At 45.1% G+C, this 24,603-nt stretch overlaps 1 protein-coding gene across 1 annotated transcript; it reads left to right on the top strand.

Annotated features, from left to right (window-relative positions):
- The first annotated feature begins 9,665 nt into the window (after positions 1-9,665).
- On the top strand, positions 9,666-10,604 carry LOC147314942 (olfactory receptor 52E4-like). The gene has a single exon (XM_086260431.1). The coding sequence runs from the start codon at positions 9,666-9,668 to the stop codon at positions 10,602-10,604; it is 939 nt and encodes a 312-aa protein (XP_086116557.1).
- Positions 10,605-24,603: the final 13,999 nt, after the last annotated feature.

The following is a 24,603-nucleotide window of genomic DNA, read 5'->3' as shown; positions in this document are numbered from 1 at the left end:
GCTCAAAATTTGTGTTGCGTTGGCTGCCTGCACTCTGCATGTGCGTCATTTTTTGCGCCTGCTGCACATGTTCTAGACGCTCCCTGTCATTTCGAAACACATATCTCTCATGCGTACTTGAATGGAAATATGTAGTTTGAGTTTCATATGATGTCCTAGTACAAAGATTAAGACATTATTGTCATGGGCGGCAATGTTTTTCTTGCTGTCCTTCATGTCGTGGGATGTCTTAATATAAAACTCCTGCATGGACCTCAGTACATTTTGCTGTGCATTTTATATTGTTTTGCAGCTGACAACAAGTGTGTTTAATATAACATTAATATTATTTCAGATAACAACAAAGGAGTTAATTGAACCTTTTTGATTACATAAACAGAAACCATGCATATTTTACACATATTTACATATTTCACCTTTTAGTGGTGAGTTGGATAAATGTGCAGGATTCTTAACATAATGTTTGCTTCTGTTTCGCCAATAGTGGCACCTCTGATGACGGAGCTAAACTTGCCGTTTTCGCCCAGTTATTGCGCGACCGTGCACTGAAGTGGGCACAAGTCATGTTACTTACTAACCTTGAAATCTCTTACTCAGATTTTTTGGCTAAATTTAAGAATGTTTTTGACAAGGGATCCATAGCAACAGCAGCCTCTCACCAATTACTAAACCTCAATCAAGGTAAGCGGAGCGTGTCCGACTTTTCAATTCATTTTTGGATACTGGTCGAAGAAACAGGTCAGGGTCAGGAAGCAATCAAAAGCACTCTTCTAAATAATGTGTGAGGATGAGCTAATTATGCGTGAACTGCCATTTTCTCTATATGTTCTCATGACTATGCATCCGGGCGGATGATTGCCTCCAGGCTTGCCGGCGTATGCGGGTTCGTGGTTTCTGGGAGCCGCTGGCACCTGTGGACTCACTACCAGGTGACGGAATATCCAAACCCAGACGCACACGTACCGTATTTTCACGACCATAAGACGCACTGTACTAAAAGGCGCAGTCTCAGTTATGTGTGCCATTACTGTATTTAACACACACATAAGGCGCACTGGATTATAGGGCGCATACAAGTACCGTATGCGTATTTAAAAATAAAGCGGGAGCAAACCTGAGTTCGGTACCTTACTCACATTTCTATTACCGGTAATCATCATCATCAACAACACACAAGCATACAAGTGTGCATATTTAAAACTAAAGCAGGAGCAAAACTGAGTTTGGTACTCACATTTTTATTACCAGTAATCGTCATCATCAACAACATACAAGCATACAAGTGTGCATATTTAAAAATAAAGCAGGAGCAAAACAAAGTTTGGTACTCACATTTTTATCATCAATCAAACCCATCGAAGTCCTCATCCTCTGTGTCTGAATTGAACAGCTGCGCTAAATCTCCATCAAACATGCCAAGTTCACTTTCTTCACTGTCAGAGTCACTTTCCGTGCCGTGCGGCTCCTCGGAAATGATGCCGACTTTTGCGAAAGCTCGAACAACAGTGCCAGCAGACATGTTAGCCCAAGCATCTACAATCCATTGGCAAATTGTGGCGTAACTCGCCCGGCACTGCCTTCCACTCTTGGTGAAACTGTGGTCTCCATCGGTCATCCATCGCTCCCAGGCCGCTCGCAGCCTTACTTTGAACGGGCGGTTCACACCGATGCCCAGCGGTTGGAGTTCCTTTGTCAGGCCTCCCGGAATGACAGCAAGCTCACAGTTCATTTGTTTCACTAGTTTTTTCACATCGGCTGTGAGATGGGCACGCATAGAGTCACAGATTAAGAGCGATGGTGATGCGTGGAAAAAACCTCCTGGTCTCCTTACATACACCTCCCTCAGCCACTCTTTCATAATTTCCTCATCCATCCAGCCCTTTTCATTTGCCTTAATGATGATTCCTGCTGGAAACTTCTCTTTAGGCAAAGTCTTTTGCTTAAAAATCACCATAGGTGGCAGTTTCTGTCCATTAGCATGGCAGCCAAGCACAACAGTGAAAGAAGACTTTTCATACCCCGTTGTGCGTATCGCTACCGTGTTGGTCCCCTTCTTCTCCACAGTGTGACTCACCGGGATGTCAAAAGTGAGCGGGACCTCGTCCATGTTTGTGATGTGGCTGGGCTGGATGTTTTTGTCGCCGATGTGTTTGCTGCAGTAGGAGCTCGTTCTTTGCTCGATGATCCACCGCTCGAGTCTTTCCTCCAACTCGGGCCACCTCACCTTATGTCCGCGGAAACTCAGCTGCGTTTTCTTGACCTGCCGGAGCTTGTTTTCTAGCTTCCTCCGTTTGCGAACCATCGATTCGTTAATCTTAAATTCTCTCGCGGCTGCTCGATTTCCATGTTCCTCCGCATAGCTGATGGCCTTCAGTTTAAACTGTGCTTCATAAGCGTGTCTCTTTGCCATTTTCAGGGTTGTTAAAACAATGATGTTCCACATAATGCACATACCTGTCCTTTTATACAGGTATGTGCGATTGTCCGGTATATACGATCAACGCCCACACTTCACACTTTAGCGTTCTCATGGTGTTCTCTACTACGTCCTCCTTACAACACACAGGGCGCACTGCGCTATAGGGCGCGCCATACTTTTTGAAGAAAATCTAAGACTTTTAAGCGCGCCTTATGGTCGTGAAAATACGGTATATGGTGATGGTGAAAAGGGAGAACAGTCCATGCAACTGGGGCGCTCACGACTCACACTTGCACAACATCAACGCCACCTAACCACTGGTGAGGACAAGTGACAGGGTGGCTCTGTCACTTCGTGTTCACTCTCTTTCGGTAGAGTATCACTTCCTGTTCCTGCTCAAACACCGTGGTGTTTTTGAGTGGCTTATCTGCTTAGCAATTTAATTAAAAACTTTTAGATACATTCTTTTTGTCATAGCATAATCTTCACGTGCTTCATCCGAAGCACACTTTCTGTGTACTCACTACCTAATTTATAGCCAAAGTATTCACTCACTGTGTCTTTACTGTTTCGCTAGCTTAGCATAGCTTGCAGCCCACTTGATAGCAGCATGGACTCTTCACCTGTCCCTCCTGCACTTTCCTGCTTATTGTGTCAGATGTTTAGTTACTCCTCGGCCTCCTTTAGCAGTAGTGATACTTGTAACAAATTTAGCATATTTGCTGCTCTGGAGGCCAGGATACCTGAATTGGAGACTCGGCTTCGCACCCTTCATTCACCTGTAGCTAGCTAGGCCTCTGTAGCTGGTGCAGCCAAAGATAGCATAATGATAATAATGGATTGGATTTATATAGCGCTTTTCAAGGCACCCAAAGCACTTTACAGTGCCACTATTCATTCACTCTCGCATTCACACACTGGTGGAGGCAAGCTATGGTTGTAGCCACAGCTGCCCTGGGGCAGACTGTCACCAGGGTGCAGAGGAGGCTACCCCCCCCCCCCCCCCGTCCCCTTCTGGCTGCCTCTGCCTCAATTTTATCCCACAACTTAGACATTCACATTATTCACACTCTCATTACACATACATATAGGATCTTGGGGGTGGGCACAATCACGGAATCCAAATTACCATCAGGGTGTACACCTCACCCCTGGCGTCGTTGCCCACCTCTCAATTTTAAATACACTTAGACATTGAGGGCTATCAGGAGGGACTATGCGCTTACCTGCTGCTCCTTGGCAGGTAGCTCCATGCCCTCCTGGGTTTTAATTGCACCTTAGAACACACATGCATCAACACTACAATGAGCGGGTGGAGGGAGGTTTGGAGTCTTCTCCCACCCCCATTCTCTGCGGCCTGCTGGAGCGGGAGGGCTAGGTGGAGTTGGCCGTCCGACTGCGGTCTGGAGTGTGGGGCCTCCCTGCTGCTACGGAGTCGGGGTGGTCTGCCTCTCCCCACCGCAGGGAAAAGGGTAACACCACCTGGGTCTGGGTGCAGTTCCCCCCTCCAGGGGCAAGGGTACCTAGACCCGGTTTATAGAGTACGCTTGGGGAGTGTGATCGTGTGTACAGCGTCTCTTTATGTCTGTCTCCACGTTGGTTGAGTGTGGAGTGAGTGCATATGAGAGCATGAGGGGGGGGAATGGATGTTTGTGTCTGTGTGTGCCTGTATGTCTGTGTCTATATGTCAGGTTGGGTATCAGACGCCACCTCTCTGGGGACACCTCAGGCCCTCCAAGGTTTGGAGGCCTATCTCCACCTACCACCACTTCCCCTGCCGGTGGCGGACTCCCTCAGGTGTCGGTGCGTTGGTGGTTCTTTGTGTCTGGGGGTGGGCGTCCAGGTACACACCGGCTCACTCCTTGGCGGCCGCTTATCGGGGCCTGGAGCCTGGGGCTCGCTCGGGCCCCTTCGGGGGTGGGGTGCCCCCGGCCTCTCGGCCTGGTGCTCGGTCACTCAGGCACAGCTGGCGGCCGGCGGAGCTCACGGGCGCGTCACTGCAACTCCCCCTGGCTTCTGCTCCGCGGCTGCTGAGTGAACCCTCATCTGGGACTCTCCTCAGCTCTTACTGGAACAGTGGCGCGGCTGCCCCTCTGTTGGTCTTCCATGGTTTCTTGTGTTCTGGGGGCCTCTGGATGTCTGGAGTTTTGATCTCCTCCATACCTGCCTCACACCCTGGAGGACGGGGCTGTGGCCCCCCTACACTCCCTAGCAGATCGTTACATGGAGAAACCTTTGGAATACAAGCGCGCTGATCCACACAGGTATGCACACGGGTGTTCACTGCTCGTAGACCCAAATTACACCTTTCTTGGCTGCTACTTCGAAGCACATCTGTCCTGCGTGCTGCACAACAACATTGAATATTTAGTATTGGTGTTGTGTTTAGTATGTTGCTTTGTTTCTTTTTTTTTTTTGTCTTTTTTTGCTTGTTTTCTATTCTTCTCTCAACAGGTGATCCAGGAGATTTTTTTTCTCCCCCCCTTTCTCACTGTCCCTCTCCCCTTCTGTTTTTCCTTTCCTTCCTCTTTCTTTCTCCCTTTCCTATCTCTCACTCATGTCTGTCCCGTCTGTAACATCTGAAAATAAAATATAATAAATAATAAAAACAAAGATCGACCAAATGGACCAATACGGCAGTGCCACGATGATCCATTTGGCAAAGTAAATCCATTGGGTATCCTTGTTGGTCTTCAGACAACAATTCTGGTGGCTAAAGAACCAAATGGGAAAGGAAAAAAAAAAAAAAAAGACAGAAGCGAGGCTGCCATATCGCACCATCGGCCCCTCTGGCCAACACCAGTAGGGTAAAGTGTCTTGCCCAAGGACACAACGACCAGGACAGAGAGCCCGGGGATTGAACCGGCGACCTTCTGGTTACAGATACGGTTCCCAACCCCCTGAGCCATGGTCGCCCCTGTAAGCATAGGCCCCGCTAGCTGTTCCCCAGCAGACCCCAAGCACCTGGGGAAAGAGGGCGGCTGGGTGACGGTGAGGAGGAAGCATAGTCTTAAACAGAAGCAAACTAGGGCTTCTGTTTAAGCACTAGTTTGGTGGTGTACCTACATGAACAGGTACACCACCAACCTCTTCATGTGTCTAACCATTTTTCCCCCACTCGGCGACACACCCGCCGGGGGTCAAACTGTGGTAATTGGTGATTCTGTTCTCAGACATGTGAAGCTAGAGACACCGGCAACCATAGTCAATTGTCTTCCAGGGGCCAGAGCAGGCAACACTGAGGGAAATTTAAAACTGCTGGCTAAGGGTAAACGGAAATTCAGTAAACTCATAACTCACATCGGCAGTAATGGCACCTAGTTACACCAATCGGAGGTAACTAAAATCAATATTGAATCTGTGTGTAACTTTGCCAAAACGATGTCGGACTCTGTAACACATTTCATTGCAATGTTGACCCTGTGCTAACTTGCATATGACAAATAAAACTGAAAACTAGTTTTTTCTGGTCCCCTCCCCAATCAGACCAGGAGTGACATGTTTAGCCGCATGTTCTCCTTAAATTGCTGGCTGTCTGAGTGGTGTCCAAAAAATGATGTGGGCTTCATAGATAATTGGCAAACCTTCTGGAGGAAACCTGGTCTTGTTAGGAGAGACGGCATCCATCCCACTTTGGATGGAGCAGCTCTCATTTCTAGAAATATGGACAACTTTATTAAACCCCCCAAAATATGACTATCCAGAGTTGGGACCAGGAAGCAGAGTTGCAGTCTTACATGCCTCTCTGCAGCTTCTCTCCTCCTCTTATCCCCCCAAAACCCATCTCCATAGAGACTGTGTCAGCTCCCAAACATAAAAAATCACAAAGAAAGAACAATACAGTATCCACATCTGAACCAAAGAGTAAACAGTGAAATGTGGATTATTAAATAGTAGGTCTCTCTCCTCCAGGTCTCTGTTAATACATGATTTAATAATTGATCAACAAATTGATTTACTTTGCCTTACAGAAACCTGGTTGCCTATTAATCAACGAAAAACCAAGACAGACTCTTAATTCATTTCAAAGCCTGATGCTGATGCTTGTTCACCCCAGCTGCAAAACTCAGAAACCAGCATAAAAGCATATAGTTAGGGCTGGACCAGGTGACCCTGAATCCTCCCTTAGTTATGCTGCAATAGACGTAGGCTGCTGGGGGATTCCCGTGATGCATTGATTTTTTCCTTTCCAGTCACCTTTCTCACTCACTATGTGTTAGTAGACCTCTCTGCATTGAATCGTACCTGTTCATACCTGTTCGTACTCTTCATGTTAAAAGGGAGTTTTCCCTTCCTGCTGTCGCCAAAGTGCTTGCTCATAGGGGGTCATATGATTGTTGGGTTTTTCTCTGTATCTATTACTGTACGATCTACTGTGCAATATAAAGCACCTTGAGGCAACTATTGTTGTGATTTGGCACTATATAAAGAACATTTAATTGAAATTGAATTGGCGTATTGAGTCTGTGTTTGGGTCCTGCCTCCATGCAAACTCCGTCTGAACCAAAGTTTTCAGTTGCCTGATCCCACTTATTGAATCAGTCACTCTTTTGGCAAAACCATAAGCACTTTTCACCTGTGTAAACACATCTTGCAACACATTGTCATTGTGATGCACCTGTGTTGCATAATGGTGAGCACAGGTGGCAAAAGTCAAACACAATTAAAGCTCAGGTGTAACCAGTTGAACACAACAACTCAAAATTTATCACACTTGTGGCTAATGATGTGAGGGTACATATCAGCCAGAGCACTGGTTTGTGAGGCACTACAATGGATAGAAATCCAAGAAGAGGAGTTTGTGTGAGAGAAAGTTGAGCAGGTCAAGGTGGTGGAGGGGGTCATCGAGGACAAAGAACAGTAGTATCAGATGAAATCAGAGCTACTGTGATTGACCATGTTCTTGTCCATGGTATGACAATGAAGAAGGCCGGACAAAGGGTACAACCAAACATCAGTAGATTCACCGTGTCTCTCTAAGAGAAGAGAACAGGTAGTTACCTGTCAATGCAATGCAATGTCACATTGCACATGTGTGCTGCCATCAGCAATCATGGTGTTGTCCACCATCATGCTAACCTAGGGCCCTACAACACTCACCAGCTCCTCATCTTCCTCAATCACATGCGAGATGCTCTGATAGGGCAGCAGGATGAGCAGCCCATCTATGTTGTTGTTTGGGACAATGTTTGGGCCTCCAGGTTAGGGAGTGGTTCAATATGAACCAAGGTTTTATCAATCTTTGCCTTCCACTGTGCTCCCCTTTCCTGAACCCCATTGAAGAATTCTTCTCCTCGTGGCGGTGGAAGGTATATGAACGCCAACCTTACACCAGGGTAAATCTCCTGCAAACCATGGAACTGGCCTGTGGTGACATGGGCGTGGAGGCATGTCAAGCCTGGATATGGCATGCCAGGGGTTTTTTTCCCCCCGTTGCCAGGCCAGAGAAAATGTGGCCTGTGATATAGATGAAGTCCTGCGGCCTGACCCAGTATGGAGAAATGATGCTGTGGCGGAGTAATGCACTTTTTTCCTTTGTACTTCATTTTTATATTTGTGTGCTTTATTTCTACGTACTCAGTAGAGTATATAATTTAGATTGACTTGAAGCATGATTTGACAGCATAGTTCAATTTTGAGCACAGATTGAATTGTTTTGGGGTGAAAGTTTGGTTTTGCAAAAAGAGTCAGAGGTTTTGTGAATGTAGGTTGAAAACTGGGTTTTGTGTTCACAGTTTGGAGAAAAGGAGAGCAGCTTTTCAGGAATGTGTCTTAGCAATCGTGAAAAACTGTAAGTCTGTGCTCTCCAGTCCTTTCCTGGATGCCTGAGCGTGAGTGTTGGACTGAGCAGTGTAGTGTGTTTGTGAGGAGTGTGTCGGAGTACAAGAGCGGAGCAAGTGTACAAAGGAGTGGAGTGTGAGGAGCGAGGATAGTGGAGCAAATGAGGAGTGTGCATTACTCCCCACCTGCCGTGGATCCCTGGAGCCCCTAAATAATGTTCTTAAGTACTGATATGACATTTCGTATGCATTTCAGAGTTATATGAGTCAGTCAAGTACTTATGTTTTTAGACTTTGTTTTTCAGAGTATCCAGAGCCATACAAATAGAAGATCTAACACTATTCTTTTCAGGTTTAGGTAACTACTCTTTAACAAATTGTGCAATCTAATGATTGTTTCATATAGTTGCATACGATTGGATACGGAAGCATCTTTATGACACAATTACACATTAAATGCTTGAGGGTCCTGCGCAGTATCTTTGCTGTTCCTACAACTGTGATCTTCTGGATAGAAATCTCGTATGTTGTTCCTGGAATTTGCTGGAGTCAATCACCTAGCTTTGGGGTCACTGCCCCGAGTGTTCCCATTACCACTGGGACCACTGTTGCCTTCACCCTCCACATTTTCTCAAGTGCTTCTCTCAGCCTTTGACAAGAATCAGGACCCAGACACACGCCATTGCACCTTGCTATGTGTTTTATTGATACAGGCTTTTACACACTCTGTATGAGCAGCTTTCCAGTCATTCCACTCTTTCCACTGGTCCAAGAAAAATCCTTAAAAAGGGAGACATGATTTGATAATGGAGGTCAGGTTCCATATTTGTTCTGTAAAGTGTCCTTGAGTGTTTTGAAAGGCGCTTTTAAATAAAATGTATTATTGTAACCACTGAATTGGCACACAGGCACAGTAGCCCTCGGTACATTTTTTTGACAGCCATGTTAACATGACACAAAGTTACTTTCCTTTATGAAGTTGGCTCGCCATCTTCTCTATCTGTACTAGCCATTAAGAGGGTGTAGTGTTAGAGAGATGTAGTGGGACACATTTAACAAAGACCAAGCTTTCTTTCATTTTGAGCTTTTGTTTTGTTATTTGATCCAAATGGTTTGACAAAATCCACTGAAAACAATCAAAATAGAGATTATTGTAAGTGTGTGAGAATTAACTTCCAATCAACCGTTATCCTGTCATTTAGGGGATGACATTATCTTTTTGCAATATCTGATGCAATATAGACATTTTACATTCTTATGTCTAATTTGATTGGAGGAAGGAGCTGTCCAATCAAAACTTACTGTTCTTATAAGCCTTAAAACGAGAGGTTCAAATACTTCCCAGTAAAAGCAAAGTTGTTTGACTGAGCTCAGAGGATTTTGTGAAGTCTGATAAAGATTTACTACGTATTTTATCAATATTTGCTTTGCCTTTTTTCTTCTCCTCTTCAACTTCCAAACAGAATATGTCTTCACAGAATACTTCAATCAATGTAACACACTTTATTATAGGTGGTTTTGACACACTCAGTAGACCTATTGCTGTTGGCGTGGTTATCCTAATAACCTATCTTCTTGCTGTTCTTGCCAATATGGCAAATATCATGTTTATTATTTCTGACAAGAGATTACATAAACCAATGTATCTTCTGATTTGCAACCTTGCTGTTGTTGATATAATGTACACCTCCAGTTGCAGTCCAACAATGATTGGGGTTCTACTCGCAGGTGTTAATACTATATCCTATATGGCATGTTTAATTCAAATGTGTGTTTTCCATTTGGGAACAGCGATGGAGTCATTTGTTTTAGCAGTTATGGCATTGGATAGATTCATTGCAATAATTTATCCTTTCCAGTATCACAGTTATTTAACAAACACACGTGTTCTTGTTCTTACATTTATCGTGTGGTTTGTTAACTGTTTTTTTATGTGTTACATGCCTGCAACAGCTGTCCCCCTCCCACACTGCAGCTCCAGGCTTAGGTACACTTTCTGTGACTTTGCTGCTGTAATAAGAACGACCTGTGTTAACCCAGAAAAACATTTCAATGACGCTGCCATTATAGCATTTTTTATTTTATTTTTCACTTTTGTTTTCATTTGTCTTTCATATTGTGGAATCTTACTTTTTGTAAAATTATCTTCAAATAATGAAAAAAAGAAAATGGGGAGCACTCTTGTGAGTCACTTAATTTGTGCAATCGTTCATTACTGTCCTGCGTTTGTGCGCATTATCTTCACCAGGTTTGGTGTGGTATTGACTCTTGAGGAACGCCAAGGTTTATTAATTGGTGCAGTCCTCGGTCCATGTCTTGTAAATCCTTTTGTGTACTTTCTTAGAACAAAAGAAATTAAACAAAAGCTCTTTAAGATTTTCAAAAAGTTTTACACATATTACTGAGATCTTGTGAACTGAGTGTGCTTTTTATTTTTTTTTAGATAAACACAGAAATACCCCTAACTGATGTCGGTGTAAATTTTCAGAACATTATTTTACAAAATGGTTGAAACACCAACCATGCACTTTAATTCTGGCACAAAAGTGAGAATTATTTTACTTTTAGAATACACAAGATATTTGCACCTTAACTATTCAATTAAAATCATACAAAATTTAGAACAAAAGTTTTTAGTGTAACTGTTTTTGTGTCTGTGAGCAACAGTATGCCTTTTTCCTGCTATGCTGTAAACAATCATATTTTAATCAACAAAAACTAATCAACTTTATTTGAACTTTATCCCTCAATAATACTTTTGCTTGTTTCCAGACCTTCAGTTGTGTCTGATCAGGTGTTTGGAAACTAAGGGCGATCATGGCTCAAGAGTTGGGAGTTCGCCTTGTAATCGGAAGGTTGCCGGCTCGAGCCCCGATTTGGACAGTCTCGGTCGTTGTGTCCTTGGGTAAGACACTTTACCCGTTGCCTACTGGTGGTGGTCAGAGGGCCCAGGGGCGCCAGTGTCCGGCAGCCTCGCCTCTGTCAGTGCGCCCCAGGGTGGCTGTGGCTACAATGTAGCTTGCCATCACCAATGTATGTGTGAATGGGTGGATTACTGGATGTGTAAAGCGCTTTGGGGTCCTTACGGACTAGTAAAGCGCTATACAAATACAGGCCATTTAAGGATAGTATTTAATACCTGAAAGCAATCAGTTTTTATTACATTTCAAAAATGATCAAAATGAATGAATGGCTCCAACACCAGCCTAACATAGTTTAGATAGCTAAGAGAGTGGACTGCTGTATTTTCACAGACATTTCAGTTTGGTTTGTTAAGTGATCCTATATCAAAAAGGCATAAAACAAACGAACAAAAAAAGTTGCTCTGTGTGGGGGACATTTGGAAGGAATGACACGAGTAACTTGGCTCCCAGTAAAAGAAGATGCTTTTTTGTATTGGTAACATCCTCCTCTCATTCCAAATAATTGAGCACTGCTAGCAGCAACTCTTACAGCTCCTCCCATAATTTCGCACTCTGAAAAGGAAATTTCTACACATAGATATACAATAAGATCAGACACAAAGACACCTTTGTGACAGATTCTTAAAGCCTTACACACAGCCTCTGTTATACACATAAAATCATACATTTTTAAAAGCCTGTTATCTACTTGTTTTCTAAATTGGAGAAATTGTGATATTTTTTTTAACAAATTTGTAAATTACTTAATATAATGTTTACAGAAATAGCCAGTGGTGTTTTTTTGATATGGGGACATGGGCCATTGCCCAGGGCGGCATCGTGGTGGGGGTGGCATCATGGCATCGGCAAAAAAAAAAAAAAAGTTGCTCGCACCCATGCTGCCCTGACAACATGCCAGCGCATTTTGGGGATTTCATAGGCACCGAACGGTTTTCTATTGCCCATTTGCGAGGAGTAAGGGCGCCCTCCATTTACGAGGTGCACCTGCTGCTTTCTACACAAGGAGGAGAGGGAGGATTCTCTGGCTAGCTGGAGCACCTAATAACTAGCTCGTAACATAAAAAAAAACCCAAAACAAACAAACAAACAAACTAGGGCTATCAACGTTAACGCTGTCATTGTGATTAACGCTAGGACTCTGTTAACAAATTACCGCGGATCGCTCCATGCGTGGAGCTGCACGGCGTCAACGAGCTAACCGCGCTAACGCTAACGTTGATGCCATGCAGCCCCATAGCCCCATGCATGGGTCTGCACGGCCTAAAATCCTTTAATTTTCTCAAATCGACAGTGTGCCCTTATGTATGAATTCTGGTTGTGCTTACTGACCGCGAACCGATTTTATGTGGTACACGGCGCTCAGCAATCTGTTAAAAATGTTTTAGTACGACTTTGGTAAGCTACGAAGCTGCACCACTTGATGGATTATCGGCGCATTACGGCTACCGTAGTCTGGAGCCTCAGGGAGTAATATGTATTGTGCTTCAACATAATATTACCGTACTGTGTAATACGGTAATATTACGTTGAACAAATGGCACCTGTTAAGAGACATGGTTACGAAGCGAACTCCAGGCTGTCAGTCACGCAGTAGAACTTGGGAACAGAGCAGCTGCGAAATCTGTCTTTGTTAATATGCTCATCATCTTTTAGTTTACATGCTGACTGCACAATTGTGAGCTTTTTGTTATGCACAAAAACAACATTGTTTTCTTTTATTTATGGAGCATTATTATTAAATGCTGATAATTTATTTCTAAATTATGTACATCTTTACATCTGCGCTGTATGTTAATAAAAGTGCCCGTGTGAGATATGGGACACAGCTTTGACTAAGAACTCTCTTTTTGTTCTTACTTTATGGCTTAAAAAAATATCGAGATATATATCACATTTCGCCATCCAGCTAAAGAATGTCGAGATATGAATTTTGGGCCATATCGGCCAGCCCTAATTAATGCAATTAAAACATTTTTAATGCAATTAATCCATCTGGAGCACAGAATGACTCAAAATCCCTGAAATGTCTCTGTCAACACATTATGGGCAGTTTGTCCAAAGTTTGTCCATTCAGCGTTAATCATGATGACGGCATTAATGCGTTGACATTGACAGCCCTACAACAAACACAAAAACAGAAGACATTATGATATAGACTTAAGATTTGCACCAATGTGTTTTCTAAATTCTATCACACTCATATATGCAAAAAGAGAACGCGAGGGCCCTCGGTGAGCCTGCTTGTTGCTGCTGCTCACACACAACCTGTTGAAAGGTGAAGGGGCGTGCTACTTCCAAATAGTGCACATTTAATTCATAATGTTGTCAATCCAAGCCCATTATGTATTAATTATTTTACCTGGGTTATGTGAAATACCTGGTAATCAATCCAACATGGCGGCGCGTGCACACGCAGCGGCTTCTCTCTCTCCCGAACAAACTACTTTTTCGTGTTTTTCGTCCTGTAAGTTGCAGTGTTTTTGTAAGTCTTTGTCGCGTCTATCTGTGTGCAAGCGAGGATATGCCCGAACACTTCTTCTCGACATCGGCAGAAACAAACTTTTTAAGTTAAACTCTGTGGACACCGAGAAGCTGAAAGATCTGGGTCTGCTCCGAAGGCCTACTCAATCACCGACCCCCACTCCCGCACTTCGCCCACAATGGATGCGCCTCAAGCGGTGTGAGAGGAAGCAGAAGAGGGGTAAGCGCGGTGGCATCCGAGCTAGGCTAGCGGCTAGCCCACACAAACCCGCCATCCCCTCTATCGTTCTGGCCAACGTACGCTCGCTAGAAAATAAACTGGACGACATCCGACTGCTACGTTCATCTCAAAGGAATGTAAAGGACTGCTGTGCTTTTGTGTTCACGGAAACATGGCTCAGCGACAGTGTCCCGGACCGCGCCATTCAGCTCGACCAGCTAACATGCTACCGTGCTGACAGAGTCATCGTCGCGGGAGGTAAGACCCGCGGGGGAGGACTTTGTGTTTACATCAATGATGCCTGGTGTCGCGATGCTGTTGCGGTCTGCAAACACTGCTCACCAGTGCTGGAGTTAATGGTTATTAAGTGCCGGCCATTCTATCTACCGAGGGAATATACAGCCATACTCCTGTGCGCTGTGTACATCCCTCCCTCCCCCAATGTCAACAACAGGAATGAGGCACTGAATGAACTGTACCAGCACATCAGTGAGCAGCAGACAGCCCATCCTGATGCTTTTCTCATCCTGGCTGGGGATTTCAATCATGCAGACTTAAAGTGCGTGTTTCCAAAAATACAACAACACATAGACTTTCCAACAAGGGGAAATAACACACTGGACTTTGTTTACACCACCCAGAGAGGAGCTTACAAAGCTTTTCCCCTCCCCCACCTCGGCGCCTCAGACCATATCACTGTCATGCTAATGCCTGCTTACAGACCGCTCGTTAAAGTGACCAAACCGGTTCGTAGGCGGATACAAGTGTGGCCAGAGGGGTCTTCAGAGGCTCTACAGGACTGCTTTAATACTACAGACTGGAACATGTTTAAGCAGGCTGCCACCTATAACAACACCACTGACCTCCAGGAGTACGCAGAGACTGTTACTGCCTACATCAACAAGTGTATTGAGGATGTAACAGTCACGAAAACCATAACTGTCCGGGCCAATCAAAAACCATGGATGACAGGAGAGGTCTACAGGCTGCTGAAAGCTCGGAATGTTGCCTTCAGAGTTGGAGACGAGGCAAGCCTGAGGACAGCTAGGGCCAACCTTTCCCGTGGCATCAGAGAGGCTAAGAGACAGTACTCCAGGAAAATATCTCATCACTTCAAAGACAGCAGAGACTCACGGAGCCTGTGGCGGGGCATTCAGACCATCACAGATTACAAGCCCCCACCACAGACCTGTGATAGCACTATCCCCCTGCTGAACGAGCTGAACACTTTCTTTGCTCGCTTTGAAGTCCAAAACAGCACCACTGCACAGAAGACCCCACCCCCTCCTGGTGACCAGGTGATGACTCTGTCACCGGACAGCGTGAGGAGATCCCTCAGCAGGATCAATGCACGTAAAGCTCCGGGTCCTGACAACATTCCTGGTCGTGTACTGAGAGACTGTGCAGTGGAACTCACTGATGTCTTCACAGACATCTTCAACATATCACTCATCCAGGCTGTCGTCCCCACATGTTTTAAAGCCACCACAATCATTCCGGTTCCAAAAAAGTCATCTCCCTCCTGCTTTAATGACTACCGTCCTGTTGCACTTACTCCCATCCTGATGAAGTGCTTCGAACGACTAGTCATGCAACACATCAAGACTGTCCTGCCCCCCTCCCTGGATCCCTTCCAGTTTGCCTATCGGCCCAACCGCTCAACCGATGATGCCATCTCCACTGCACTCCACTCGGCACTCACACACCTGGACAAAAATGACTCATATGTTCGAATGCTGTTCATAGATTTCAGTTCAGCATTCAACACCATAATCCCCCAACAGCTCATTCAGAAACTGGTCCAGCTGGGGCTCAACACCTCACTGTGCAACTGGCTGTCGGATTTCCTCACCGGAAGACCTCAAGCAGTACGGGTTGGCAGTAATACATCCAGCACCATCATTTTAAACACGGGGGCCCCGCAGGGATGTGTGCTGAGCCCCCTCCTCTTCACTCTGCTGACCCATGACTGCACTCCATCATACAGCTCCAACCTCTTCATCAAGTTTGCGGACGACACAACGGTGGTGGGTCTCATTAGCAACAGGGATGAGACCGACTACAGAAGTGAGGTGAGACGCCTGGCCACGTGGTGTGCTGACAACAATCTCTCTCTGAATGTGGAGAAGACGAAGGAGATTGTTGTGGACTTCAGGAGAATGCACACCCAACATGCTCCTCTGACCATTGACGGAGCGTCTGTGGAGAGAGTGAGCAACACCAAGTTCTTGGGTGTGCACATCACAGAGGATCTCTCCTGGACGTACAACACCACAGCACTGGCCAAGAAATCACAGCAGCGTCTCTTCTTTCTCCGCAAACTAAGAAGAGCAGGAGCTCCAGCCCCCATCATGTACACTTTCTACAGGGGCACCATCGAGAGCATCCTGTCGAGCTGCATCACTGTGTGGTTTGGAGCCTGCAATGCGTCCTGTCATAGAACCCTCCAACGCATAGTGAGAGCTGCAGAGAGGATCATTGGTGTCTCTCTCCCCTCCCTCCAGGACATTTACAGCACCCGTCTCACTAAAAAAGCCCTTTGCATAGCGGCTGATCCCACACACCCAATGCAAAGCTTCTTCAAGCTGCTGCCGTCGGGGAGGAGACTGCGGAGTCTCCAGGCCAGGACCAGCAGGCTGAAGGACAGCTTCATCCATCAGGCTGTCAGGAAGCTTAACTCCCTCCCGATTCTGCCCCCTCTCCCCTCTCTCCTCCACGGTCTCACTGAACTCTGTCACACACACACAAACACACACACTCTCTGACTCACTCACTGGCCTGCACCAGTTACCAGTCACTTTGTGGAGCATTGGACTGCCATTACCTCATAAGACTTTGTTGTTACACTTTCTCTTACTGTACATTACTAAATCTCCATTTGCACTATTTGCCTATTTGCACTACTCTGCCTGGTTTACACTCAATGTCACTTACCCATTATATTGTATATTATATAGCTTTCTTGTTATATGTAAAATTGTATTTATTTAAATTTTTACTTTTTAATTATTTTACTTGCATTTTTTAATCACTTTTATATTTAAATATATTTAAATGTTCATTTGCTATTTATCTAGGGATTGAAGAGTAACGCAATTTCTATTCTCCGTATGTCCTGTACATGTGGCAGAATCGACAAATAAAGTTGACTTTGACTTTTGACTTTGAAATCCCAGAAAAAAACAGGGAGTGTTCGCCCAGGGCACCAAACAGGCTAGGACCACCCCTGGAAGTAACTGTTGTTGAGAAAGCATTGGGGATCTCTGCTTGGCCACAGGTAGCACTCACACTATATAAATTCCATGCCCAAATCTCAACTAACTGTGCCAAGGCCCAAATCTGTAAGAATACCAAGGCATGGTTTAATTATTAGTTTGCCAGGTGACGGAATGTCCAAACCCAGACACACACGTATATGGTGATGGTGAAGAGGGAGAACAGTCCATGCAGCTGGGGTGCTCGCGACTCACACCTGCAGAACACCAATGCCGCCTAACCTCTGGTGAGTGCCTTTACTGTGGCCATAAGGGCTGCTTCATCTCAACCTATCCATCTTGATCAAAAGGGCGCTCCCATCGATGGTGAAGAGAGTACTGGTGGGCAACCTGTCTAGCAAAAGCTCTCTTCCATACTTCCAGGTCAGCACTGGTTCCAACAGCACAACCCTCATATTGACTAGTACAGGGCTGGGGTCACATAAACTGCCTCCGGGCTGCCACCCCTCAACCTGTGCCATCAGAACCTCTCGATTTAACGTCTGTTCCACTGGTGTACCATGATCTTGCTGAAGTGTTTTGTAAAGATCAAGCACTGTCATTACCTATGATTGTGCCATAGATCTCCTCCATGGTGCTTCACTCCCCACTAGCTGCCTCTATAGTCTCTCTCAGCCTGAAAGAGAGGCTATGGAGAAATATATTACCGTCATGGCTGCGGTGGCAGGTGTGTGGTGTGTGTGAGAGAGGACCCAAACGCTGGCACTGGCTTGGATGTGAGCGAGCTTTATTTAAACGTTGGTGGCACAAACAGAAACACAGCAAGCAAAAACAGAATCTAAAGATAACCTAAACTGGGAATAACTAACAAAACTAACCTGTACTGGCGACTCTGAGAAGAAACACAGACGGACTAGTGGCAAACACGAGAGATAAATAAATACACAGATGGGAACGAGGAAACTACACGCAGGAGGGAGGCACAGCTGATTCTGATTGACAAGACAAGACAGGGGAAATGCAAAGTGAACAGACTGGCATAAGACACAGACCTTCACAATAAAACAGGAAATGCAGAACACAAGGAAGCCACATAACAAACCCTAAAACTAGAACTCAAGAAACACTAAAAAACTAAGGAACTTGACACCATGGGAAGAAACCAAAAACCCAAAGTACAAAACTCAAAAAACACTGGGTCATCGACCCAGGACCATAACAATTACAGACTCTCGAATAGCTGGAATTATCCAGCCGTCCTCCTCTCCTGTAGGAGCCGAATCTTTCTTTGTTGAAAAGAAAAACAAATCCCTCCAACCCTGTATTAATTTTTGCGGTCTCAATAACATTATCGTTAAAACAAAATACCCATTACCAATTCTCACCTCTGCCTTCGAGTTGCTTCAGGGAGCTACCATTTTCAGTAAACTCAATCTGTGAAATGCCTATCATTTTGTACGGATAAGGGAAGGCAACGAATGGAAAACAGCATTTAACACTCATCTTGGGCATTTTTAGTATTATTGAGTTTCATGTAGACTCTGTGGCATTCCTGGGTTACATAATTGAGCAGGGAAATGTGAAACCAGACCCAGAGAATTGTCCAAGCAGTTGTCAACTGGCCCAAACTGCCAACTCCAGCTTTTTCTGGGGTTTGCCAATTTTTACCGTCGCTTTATTTGGGACTTTAGTAAACTCGCACTACCTCTCCCAACCCCTGCCACCCGGAACTGAATCAGCCTTTCGTGGTTTAAGTGGACGCATTGGATTCTGGGGTTGGAGCTGTATTATCCCAGCAAAATGATGGTAAGCTCCACCCATATGCTATATTCTATCATCGTCTTTCCCCAGCAAAGTGGAACTACGACATCGGTGACTGGGAGCTGCTGGCAATAAAACTGGCTCTAGAAGAATGGAAACACTGGCTGGAAGGCACCGTTCAACCATTCATTGTTTTTTCACAAAAACTGAAAAAGGTTTTCAATAACCTACAGACCTGGGACCTGCAATGTGAAACCTCTCTTGACAATACGCTCTAGCAGCCCCACTATATCCATTGCAATGTGACTGAATGGAACCTCAATAACAGGTAAAGGCTGTAAAGGAAACTTTGGGACATTTTTATCCCCGGCCAGCTGACAGATTTAGTAAGACTCCTCAACCTCTCTCTTCGTGCCTGGCCAAAAGAACCTGCTGGCAATTTGGTCTCTTATCTTCTTTGTTCCCAGATACCCTGCCCAGGGAATACAATGCCCCAATCTTAAAACTTGTTCCCGCCACTGCTAGGGGACTACTAACGTTCCTTTGTCATCCCTGCTGGCTTTGTAGTTACATTGTTTTCTATTTGTTTTCTTTATTTGGTACATTTGCAGTAGGAAAAGATAATCTATGAATCCAGTGATACAGCTTTCTTATAAGAAATGTTTCTGTTAAAAATTATCGTGAAGTAGTCACTTCCTGTGAGTCGCGGGAACCGGAAGTTGTGCGCAGGAGAGACAAGACAGAACGGTAACACGGCGGACCTTTTTGGAATGTACAACTTTTCTACTGCTGGTTTTACAAGGCATAGACGGTAAAAAAACATTATGCTGTTATTTGTTTAACACTTGTGCACTTTGTGAAAGGAAATAAGTGCCTGAGATGAATATCATATGTGCTATTGATATTATTTTACTTGTTTCTAGTTTTCATGGTGCTCCATGATTGTGAGAGGAATAAAAGAATTGTGGACATTAGTACGAAGCGTGGATTTTTTCGACCAGAGTAGATACAACCAGTGTCCAGGAGGGTTTGGGCTTTCCTACCATTTATCTTCACGGCAGTGGATTGCTGCTTCCCTTCCCAAACTTCATTCTCACAGGGCCTTGGAAGGGTATACACATATGCTGCTCTGGCCTTTCTGGCTGGACACATGCTTAATGTGACCCTCCACCCCACAATAGAAACAAACAGGTTTGGTGGTTAACTTAGGGGGGATGTGTTTGTAAAAACACATCCCCCTACTTCAAAGACCTGAACTCCTTAGGACCACCCCCAACCCCAGATGACTTACCATGTGAAATGAAAGATTTGGCCGAAGCCCCGAACCAAAAGCTTCTGGCTCCTCGCCTTGCTGCTTGAAACGTTTCCACCAGTTGAGCAGCTTCCTGCGCTGACTTTGGACCCCTTTCATTCAGCCACACCTGGAGTTCTGGAGTCAACGAGCGATAAAACTGCTCAAGGATAATTGCGTCTCCAACCTGCTCCTTGGTTTTTCTTATCTGGTTTGATCCATTTGCCATACAGGTCCTTCAGACAATTATAAAACGATTTTGGACTCTCACCGGGCCGGTTGTCAGGCTCCCAGAACCACTGTCGGTATACCTCTTCATTAATGTCATACTTTGAAAAAAATCGCTTCTTTAACCTTTTGGTAATCCCCAGTGTCCTCTGCTGCCATAGCCACATAAGCTGCTCGACCTCTTCCTGACAGGTAAGGAACCAGTCTCACCGTCCACTCCACTTCAGGCCCCTGATACGCCACTGCCAGCCTCTCAAAGGTTATCAAGTACTGCTCGATGTCATCACCTACCTCCAGCTATGGTATCACTGCTTTTCCCCAGCTCCGACCTTCTTGATCTCGAAACACTGGGTGGGATCACCATTTCGTCTCTCAATTGCTGCCAGGGCGGCAAAGGCTCCTGGGGCTAGCCTGCTGCACTTTGTTGCTGCTCCAAATCTGGATCTGCATCTGGCGCCATCTTTTATCTTGCTCTATTGATTCTTTCTCCCACCTGTCACTCATGTCCTGCTGGAAGCGTACGCACTGTTGTAGCAACCCTGCAATAGAATCTAAATCTGTAGTATCGGGATGCAGCTGCTCCTGCCTAGGCTTCAAGATCAGGGGCAGTCCTCCTACACTGAAAAAAATATGTTGTTGGATTTACTTAATTCAATGGTGGACATTTGTTGCACACAGATGTTTTGCTTTGGCAGCAACTTAAACAATTGAGTTTAATTAACACAATTTATTCATGTTCAATAAGCCTGTGCAATTTGTGTTGATAAAATGTGACTTAAACATGTTTTGATGAAGTAATTTGAGCTCTTGGAATATTTTAATCCTTCACAATTTTTTCACTTTATCCCAACACCATTCAATAACTTTTACCCAATACTACTTGGTCACTTAAATACTACATGTTATCTTCAAATTACATTTTGCTATTATATTCTAGTATCAAATACACAATTTTCAAATGGAGGCCTTATAACAGATTGTATTGTTCTCTTCCAAGATGGTTGCTGGCATCCACCAGTAACCTTTCAAAACAAAATGTCTAATTTCACTGCATTGACAGTAGGTAAAGAATTAAACTGACATTACTCCTCCACTGAATCTATATAAATCAACAGTTAAATAATGTCAGTTCTTCCGTGTTCTCTGGAATCAATCACAGCAAAGAAATTAGACTTTCTTTTGAAAAATGTTGGGAAAGAACAATACAAAACATTCTATTTAAGGCCTCTGACGTCAAGATTCAGTTAAACAACAATTATAACTAAACAATTTGAGGTAGAGTTAGTTTCCATTAACATTAAATTAGGTTACTGAATTGGCAAACACCTTCCTATTAACATTACCCATTTTACCCCAATAACTAAAGAAATTAGCACTTGCAGGTCAAAACCTTTATTCAAGAGATGCAAAAATAACATTGATTGATTGATTGATTGATTGATTGATTGAATCTTTATTTTGAACATGTTGAAAAAGTATAAAAAAAAAATAGAATTAAAAGAGACAAATGAACAAAGCAAACAAAAGGAAAACGAGCAACCACAACTCCAAATAACGTCCATGTTCAAAAAGGAGCAGGAAGAAGCATAAGCTTATTTAATCCCACCCCTTTTCCACTATCTAGTATCAATAGACTACAGAAATACCTCCTTGTAATTACATTATATGTTATGTGTAATTTTTTTTTTTTTTTTTTTTTTTTTAAATATATACACATATATGTTTCTATCTATCCATACCTACGTATATACACACATACGCACATATACACATTTTCAATAACCCCATTAACACCTGAAGGATACACAACCTACAATTTTTTATTTATATATATATATATATATATATATATATATATATATATATATATAAAAAACACCCAGCACGCCCCTGCGGGCGGTTTATCCTTCAAGCTCGGGTCCTCTACCAGAGGCCTGGGAGCTTGAGGGTCCTGCGCAGTATCTTAGCTGTTCCCAGGACTGCGCTCTTCTGGACAGAGATCTCCGATGTTATTCCCGGGATCTGCTGGAGCCACTCGCCTAGCTTGGGAGTCACCGCACCTAGTGCTCCGATTACCACGGGGACCACCGTTACCTTCACCCTCCACATCCTCTCGAGCTCTTCTCTGAGCCCTTGGTATTTCTCCAGCTTCTCGTGTTCCTTCTTCCTGATATTGCTGTCATTCGGAACCGCTACATCGATCACTACGGCCGTCTTCTTCTGTTTGTCTACCACCACTATGTCCGGTTGGTTAGCCACCACCATTTTGTCCGTCTGTATCTGGAAGTCCCACAGGATCTTAGCTCGGTCATTCTCCACCACCCTTGGGGGCATCTCCCATTTTGACCTCGGGACTTCTAGGTTATACTCGGCACAGATGTTCCTGTACACTATGCCGGCCACTTGGTTATGGCGTTCCATGTATGCCTTGCCTGCTAGCATCTTGCACCCTGCTGTTATGTGCTGGATTGTCTCTGGGGCATCTTTACACAGCCTGCACCTGGGGTCTTGCCTGGTGTGATAGACCCCAGCCTCTATGGATCTTGTACTCAGAGCTTGTTCTTGTGCTGCCATGATTAGTGCCTCTGTGCTGTCTTTCAGTCCAGCTTTGTCCAGCCACTGGTAGGATTTCTGGATATCAGCCACCTCCTCTATCTGCCGGTGGTACATACCGTGCAGGGGCCTGTCCTTCCATGATGGTTCCTCGTCTCCCTCCTCTTTCTTGGGTTTCTGCTGCCTGAGGTATTCACTGAGCACTCGGTCAGTTGGGGCCATCTTCCCAATGTATTCTTGGATGTTCCTTGTCTCATCCTGGACTGTGGTGCTGACACTCACCAGTCCCCGGCCCCCTTCCTTCCGCTTAGCGTACAGCCTCAGGGTGCTGGACTTGGGGTGAAACCCTCCATGCATGGTCAGGAGCTTTCTTGTCTTTATGTCAGTGGCTTCTATCTCCTCCTTTGGCCAGCCTATTACCCCAGCAGGGTACCTGATCACGGGCAGGGCGTATGTGTTGATGGCCCGGATCTTGTTCTTACCATTCAGCTGACTCCTCAGGACTTGCCTGACCCTCTGCAGGTACTTGGTGGTTGCAGCCTTTCTAGCGGCCTCTTCATGGTTCCCATTTGCCTGCGGGATCCCCAGGTACTTGTAACTGTCCTCTATGTCTGCAATGTTGCCTTCTGGTAGTTCAATCCCCTCAGTTCTGACTACCTTCCCTCTCTTTGTTACCATCCGACTACACTTCTCCAGTCCGAACGACATTCCAATGTCATTGCTGTATAGCCTGGTAGTGTGGATCAGTGAATCGATGTCTCGTTCACTCTTGGCATACAGCTTGATGTCATCCATGTACAGGAGGTGGCTGACAACTGCTCCGTTCCATAGTCGGTATCCGTAGCCAGTCTTGTTAATGATCTCACTGAGGGGGTTCAGGCCTATGCAGAACAGCAGTGGGGACAGAGCATCTCCTTGGTAGATCCCGCACTTGATGGTAACTTGTGCTATGGGCTTGGAGTTGGCCTCTAGTGTTGTACGCCACATCCCCATTGAGTTCCTGATGAAGGCTCTTAGGGTCCCATTGATCTTGTACAATTCTAGGCATTCCAGTATCCAGCTGTGGGGCATTGAGTCATAGGCCTTCTTGTAATCAATCCAGGCAGTGCACAGGTTGGTCAGTCTGGTCTTGCAGTCTTGGCTGATTGTTCTGTCTACCAGTAGCTGGTGTTTTGCACCTCTGGTATTCTTGCCAATTCCTTTCTGTGTCCCGCTCATGTATTGACCCATGTGCCTGTTCATCTTAGCCGATATGATGCCTGACAGGAGCTTCCATGTAGTACTGAGGCAGGTTATTGGTCGGTAGTTGGAGGGGACCGGTCCCTTCTTGGGGTCCTTGGGGATCAGGACCGTCCACCCTTCAGTTAGCCATTCCGGGTGTCTCTCGTTAACTAGCAGCTGGTTCATTTGTGCTGCCAAACGCTCGTGGAGTGCAGTCAGCTTCTTCAGCCAGTAGGCGTGAACCATGTCGGGCCCTGGTGCTGTCCAACTCTTCATACTGGAGACCCTTTCTTGGATATCTGCCACTGTGATGGTTACTGGACCCTGTTCAGGGAGGTCGCTGTGGTCTGCCCTCAGATCCTCTAGCCACTGAGCATTGCCGTTATGGGTTGCATCCTTCTCCCATATGCTCTTCCAGTATTGCTCCGTCTCCAGCCTTGGTGGTGCTGTTCTCTTATTGTTCCCTTGCCACTGAGAGTACACCTTTGCTGGTTCTGTGGAGAACAGCTG

Source organism: Aulonocara sp. 'chitande type north' Nkhata Bay, linkage group LG14 (genome assembly GCF_057382095.1).
Source record: "Aulonocara sp. 'chitande type north' Nkhata Bay isolate Kocher_YH1m ecotype deep benthic linkage group LG14, A_spYH_male_GT1.1, whole genome shotgun sequence".
Taxonomy (NCBI): domain Eukaryota; kingdom Metazoa; phylum Chordata; class Actinopteri; order Cichliformes; family Cichlidae; genus Aulonocara; species Aulonocara sp. 'chitande type north' Nkhata Bay.
Note: the sequence above shows the minus strand (reverse complement) of the source record. Positions and strands in the feature narration are given on the sequence as shown.

Bases quoted from the DNA above. Each gene is read 5' to 3' on its own strand.
- LOC147314942 (XM_086260431.1), top strand. From the start codon at position 9,666: ATGTCTTCACAGAATACTTCAATCAATGTAACACACTTTATTATAGGT.